Source organism: Tigriopus californicus, chromosome 5 (genome assembly GCF_007210705.1).
Source record: "Tigriopus californicus strain San Diego chromosome 5, Tcal_SD_v2.1, whole genome shotgun sequence".
NCBI lineage: Eukaryota > Metazoa > Arthropoda > Copepoda > Harpacticoida > Harpacticidae > Tigriopus > Tigriopus californicus.
The window spans coordinates 7,120,733-7,127,420 of record NC_081444.1 but is presented as its reverse complement, the minus strand read 5'-3'; the positions used below and the strand labels follow the sequence as shown (position 1 = coordinate 7,127,420).

General features: G+C 37.4%; 1 protein-coding gene across 1 annotated transcript in view; it reads left to right on the top strand.

Moving 5' to 3' along the window:
* The window catches only part of LOC131881286 (uncharacterized), a 5,519-nt gene extending 2,586 nt beyond the window's left edge, over positions 1 to 2,933 (top strand). The window contains exon 2 of the mRNA XM_059228113.1: positions 2,593 to 2,933. Coding sequence (XP_059084096.1) covers positions 2,593 to 2,674 — 82 coding nt within the window. The 3' untranslated portion in view covers positions 2,675 to 2,933. The remainder of the gene's footprint in view (positions 1 to 2,592) is intronic.
* The last annotated feature ends 3,755 nt before the right edge of the window (positions 2,934 to 6,688 follow it).

Genomic DNA, 6,688 nt, shown 5'->3' with positions numbered 1-6,688 from the left:
ACGATATTTTTCCTTCCGTTCCTAGTCCATATGTCTACAAGTCCGTGGTAAGTGTATGTAAATTGGTTCCTGTTGTTTCCTTGGCTTTTTGGGGGTCACAAGTGCACCTGAATCGGTTGTTGGCCGTTGGCCGTTGGCCGTTGGTAAATTCATTAATGTTTTAGCGATGCCATTGGGCGAGCTCGCAGTCCAAGATTGTACGATGAACTGGTACCTAAATAATCCCATCATTAAGTTGAATGGGATGTGGTAGAAATTTGTCTTAGGGGGAAAGATGAAAAAGAGGGATTTAAAAACTTGTTTAGCAAGAATACAAGAGTAGTTTGGATGAGCTTGTTGATGGAGAACAATATCGGTGGTCGCATTCCCCAATTTCAAGTAACGACAAACAATTGTAGTTAAAACAACAAATTCCAGTTTTTGACAAGGGACAAATGATAAAAATTTCGATTGTAAAGCTAACATTACGAATGACTGACATTGTGATTGGCTGACAAAAATATTTCGTACCAAAGCCCTAGCGATAAATTTGTTCTGCTTGACGTTGGCCCTCATATTAATGCTGCAATCAGAGTGATTAATTCAATCTAAATCTAAACACTTGTTTCATGATCGTGAACTGCTAATATTCTTTAAACCTCTCCTATTAGTTCGATATGCTAAAATTCTTATTCAATTTCTATTGACCTCAGTATTTGTGCATTGCCAATGTCTTACTCAAAGTAAAAAAATCGACCCGCTTTTACATGAGGGGGGAGTGGCATGGAAACATCCTCAAAGTAAAGCTTTTCGATAATGTGCCCTATTTTTTTTTAACCTTCCTGCTTCATCAATATCAAGCACCATGAGAGAAGGGTCTAGAATACTGTACATTGCAAATCGGAATCGAGAACTGCTCCAAAACTTATGAAATAACATACAATCGAAATTCGATTAACGATGTTTTTGCTGCTTGCCAAATACTATATACTGTATACTTCACAGCAAGCTTTGATTTACCGGTATGCTCGTACGAGCGTATTACAACCTTGATTTGCATGCAAAGACAAATTGCTCACAATAAACGAGCGGCTGACTTCTCTTTATTGGATCAAAGGACTTTAAAAAAGACCCAGATTATCCGTAAGAGGCACAATTGGATGTGCAGGACTGAAATACAAAATCGAATCAATTTCACATGACTAACAAGCAATAGTGTCATGCGGACATTGTGAGTGAAATGAGAGTAAACAAAACTGGTATCATAAGGATGCCAAATTTCATTCGCAATTAACAGTTTTGTTTTCCCCTGTGGCCGCAAAGCTAAGGAATTTACCTGTTGCACTGTCTATTAGTCTAATAAGATATAAAACAAAATGAGCGAATAAATTTCAATTTGTAGATGGCTCTTTTGCTCCACACGTTTGGCAAGGGTAATTTGGAAAATTAGGTGCTATTGAATTTTTTTTCCGAGCTATTATCTGCTGAAGACATACTCTTTGAAGAGAAAGATGCTTTGATAACTCTGAGAATCTCGACAAATCTGCATCCACCCAATGCTCTACGACGTTAATAAGATGGATGGATTTGCGTTGCAAAAGTTGATGAAAGGCGCTGATGATCGATGAAGATTTCAATCGAACCAAGCTCCGACCAGCTTTTACGTGAATCCTCTGAAGAATTGACTTTGGCAAGGCATCCCAAAAATGCAACGCTAATATCTCAAGTGATACTCCCAATTTACATTTTAAGCAAGCAAGAATGTCAAATTACTAATTGCAACTGAGACCGCCTGAGCTAAATCTAGGCCCAACTGAAAAGGTGAGCCAATCTTGCCGTACGGAAATGGCACGCAAACTTATTGTATTCACTTCATTTGACCGAACCTTGACCATGATATTTTGTATGAAATACACGCAGAGGGTATACGTTGTGGGAACAGGAAGCCTTTTGAGTGCAGGGTATCTTTTATCCGGGGAAAATGGCTAATCATCAGACGGATGTACGGTACAGCAGATACGTTGTGGGAACAGGAAGCCTTTTGAGTGCAGGGTATCTTTTATCCGGGGAAAATGGCTAATCATCAGATGACAATTGACTCTTCATGGCCGATTCTGCGTCTGGTTTGTTAAAGGTCAAAGCAGCATTGTTTTATACCATCTCTAATCGCTCAAAAATTATCATCTTTTTGACAAGAATCTATATATTGCTTTGATCGTTTCTTTTATCTCAATTTGCGAGGGAGATCAATCGATAGAAAACGCTTCGTCATTCACACATTTGTTAGCTTCAATGCCATTCCCCGCCACCTAACGCCACAAAGGTTTGGTCAAGATTTCAAAAGATTGAAAGGACCTTTCCTTTTTGCCTCTTGATCGATCAATGAACAAATTTATTGATTAATCCATGCAATCGATCTACCTTCGATCTAGCTTGGATCGACTCCCAAACTACTTGATCATTAGTGTCATCATAAATATGCCGGTTTTAAACCTCTGGGAGGGACTGAAAGCATCTTTGTACACATCTGGTGGCAATTTCATCTAGATTGAAGCGAGTCTTGGACCAGATTGGTTGATACGTATTTCTTTTAATCAGCTTTCATATTTCCAGAATGCGGGGCTTTGTGATGAAAACTCCCGACATGAAACGAAAAATGAAGCGGAATGCCACCCGGTTTGACCAAGATCTTTAATGGTGATGCCTCTCTGTGCGACGATGCCATCCTAAGACACTTGCTTGGTGCTGCTGAGAGTGAAGGCTATTTAGAATCCAGATGCAACGATATGAGAGCAAAGATGGATTAGAGGGCCGATCATCTTTTCATCCGTCTGACACGCGCTCAAGTCTCCACTGCAATGTGATCCTCTGCTTTTGTTTATTAACTTTCACTTGTTTAATGAGACAGAGCTTTAAGACGATATGATAAAGCACGAATACATTTTTGAATTTGAGTTCAACAGGTTTATAAATACCTAAACCGAAAAGTTCCAATACACATAAATTTCTACAATTCCTGTAAGTCTCGATGTGTGTGCAGCAATATGTATTCGATGTTTGGTGTACAGTTTGGGTCATAGCCTTATCCTAACCGTCAAATGGTCATAGAGTTCAGTTCAGTTTCTGCACGAGTAAAATGAAGTTCTTATTATTTAATAGCTCGCATGGGTGTTGCCCTTGGTTTCATTTACGTGTAAGAAAAAAAATTAGATGCTACAGTTTACTTCACTGTCCTCTCCTGTTTAAATTTGCTTTGTGTCTCCTTGATTCCAGGATTTTTTGACCACTCTAGAATGGTTAAAGAGGATAAAACAGCGCCCCAACTTTATAACGCAATTTCTGTTAAATATACGTACATTTACACGTTGCTGAAGGAATAACAATTCTTTCCTGTTTTTGGAAGAGAAGCCGTCTCACTGTATGTATGTAATAAGATTGATATTCTGCTGGCACTAAGTCAACAGCACTGAACTCTTCCGATTCGTTCTTTGCTTATTGTAATGGTCCTTGAAATTTGATTGTTTTTATGTAACGTCAGTAGATTAGTTCCATTTTGTAACAAGAGGCAATTCTTATCGGAGGGTGGTAGGTTGGGAGTGATGAACATCGCCAGGCCAGCAAAGCCAGCCATCACAGTATGCAAACTTTTTCCCGATAGGCAGTAAAAAGGCAGTAACCAGGGCTTGACCCGTTACCGAGAAAAAAACTCCGTTATCATTACCGTTACTTTCCAAAACTCCAATACTTTATCGTTACCGATCCCGGTAATGATGTTGATTCATTTGTTTTCCTCGGAGACAGAATTGATTTTATGAAATTCCCCAATACGATCTTCACATTATTAAGGTTTGACAGAATGGGCATTACAATCATATAAAAAGAGATGAGATAGAATGTAAGTTTCATAATATTCACATTGATTTTCCTTTCTTCTTGACCTTCTAGACAACCAAAAGCTTTTCGTTGTTAGGAAGAAGTTGTCCTCTCTATTTTAAAAGGTTAGAGAATTTAAGGTGGTTGCATCGAAGCGAGGAATTGTGCTACTTAATTTGAAGATTCGTGACGGTTTGAACTAAATTTCCTAACATTTGCTTTCACTTTTTCTACTGGCAGCAGAGGAAAAAGAACGCATTTAGCCTATATGAATCAATGATTAACTTTAAGTTACAAAAAATATTGAATTTTAATACATCGCAAATTAAACGTAATTGATATCTAAATAGAAAAGACTAGTTTAAGCAAACTTCATTGCTTTTCAAATAAATGAGATATAGACGAAACGGTAGCATTTAATCGCTTTAACAAAAGGAGAAGTCTCCTTACGTCATACGTACAAAGACTAATTTGTATGTTAGAATGTCAATCGTACAAATTCATTGAGAAATATGCTCTGCCCTCTGCAAGCAATACCTAGCTTTGAAAAGGCCCAAACTTAAAGATAAGATCCACCTCACCAGTCTCACGATAATCTCGGGGTTTTCACTCTATCTCCGTAAGCCGTCATTTATGGAACTGAATGACGTTGGCTTTTTCAATCAAACTCGATATGCCCTTTTTATAATGTTGGTGGATTAACGATTACATGTGGCTAAGAAGGCATTTGAGGAGTTTATGAGGCGTGGGTATTTAAGATAAAGTAATATCAAGTAAAGGGAAAATTAACTCAATTTACACTCTGTCTAGCCACAGCCACAACACGATTTTTGCTACTTTGTGACCAAAAGTACAGACATTTGGTTGTTTGGTAATGAGAATGTCTTGTTTTTTTACAAGTAGAGACGGCCAAAATATGTATAAACAATTCAATTTTATGCCATAAGTTATAAATGAAAACTGGTCAAAATAGGCACTTTAATATGCATTTAAACCCAAATTATGCGCTTCAATATGCATTTAAACCCAAAATGTGGGCTTGTTGGTTGCGGTTGGTTTTTATTTTGGAAAACAGGCAGAAAGCGGCATGACTCTAGTCTTGATTTTGAGACCAGTCTTTTTGTTTGAAAAAGGTCAAAAAAAAATAACTTCAATTCATTTTGGTTAAAAACTGTTTACAATGCAAATAAAAGTGGAAATAAAATGAAACACGTCAAATATATACAAAAACTGAAAAATAGCCAATTATGCAAAAAAACAATCTGCAACTTTTGCACATTCTTAGTCATTACATGACTCTACCCAATAAGAAGGATTTAGCCTTTTTTGGTAAGTGATTACCAGAAGAGGGCTAAACCATTCATTCTATGTACAGTTACGTAGTGAGATTTGAGAGGGCATAACTTTTGGCCGATTCGTTCAAATTATGCTTTCTCTAATGGTCACAATTATCTTTGGCGAATTGGTTCTTTCCAGAATTTGATTCACGTCCATCCACGCCCATATTCGATCATGTCTCTTGTTATGGAATTCTTCCGATTGCTTTGTTGTTCAATAATATACTGATTATAACTTGAGACGGCTAAAATATGCGTTATCCATTTTATGACATAAAACAGGTTTATTCGCGTGTATTGCATACTTTGTATTTTCATACATATTTTTAAGCATACTTCAGGTTTTTCGCTTCAGCAAATTTGGTTTTGCCCATTACTGGTAACATCCATCGGGGGAACAAACCCCTGTCAAGACACGCCCCAGTCCTGTCTCATCTGGACACTAGCCTAATACGACAAGCCTCTATACAGCCGCATCCTTGTTCCAACACGCAAGGGAAGTGATGTTAGACGGAGACCAACAACCATTCGAGCACAGATTCTTTTCTTTATGATTAAACCTTGGGTAAGTCCCTAGGGGCCCTCAGTAAGAGAACCAACCTACTTTGCAAATGGATTTGATGGAAGTGAAATCAATCATTCCTTAAATACTTTTGAGTTAGGCAAAATAGGATAGAAAACGACAGAAACTACATGTGAACGTGTGTGGAGTGGTATGAGTTGTCAAAATTAGGTAAAAATTGCATTTGAGTAAAGTTTTCCAATTCAAACCCTTCCCATTTAACATATGTGTAGTGGGCGTCATTTTAATCTAGATTCCAGTGGTCTATAGATTTTTCAATGGAATTTTGATTTGGTGAAATAAATACTTAAATCAAGGTTACCGTTCAAAAATTCTGCTATTTGTCATTCTTGTTAGTTTCAAAATAGTTTTTATAACTGTTTGAAAATCATACTTTGAAGCATCCTGAAATCATGGTCCAGATGAGTGGTCCCTAAAATCGATACCATCATTGCGTGAGAATCTAAAGCAATTGGATGCAAAAACTTACGTTATATTACGTAGAAAAAGTAAAATACACCTTGAGTTACCTATCAGTGCCTATCAATACATGTATTGTTAGGAAGAGATGATCAAACTAAAGCAATTTGTAAAAAAATTGAAACACAACAAACACGTGATGAATATAAATGTTTTTTGTAAGAACCATGATAGGGGATGTATAAGGAACCTATTTGCAACGTCAGACAGCCCGAATAAAACGGGAAGACGCACGGTAGATTGCTAAACAAACCACTTGTGACGTGCCATGAAAGATATTCATTTTCCGGGCATTATGTGACCAAGGACATCATTTATACAGAAGATTTTGAAAGGATTAGCCAAAAAACAACACAAACGCATTATAATTCTATATAGAGGAATCAGCCCAATCGGCCCGTTATTTGGTAGAGGCTGACTCACAAAGCGACCTCTTGTCCCTCAAAGAATCGCACCC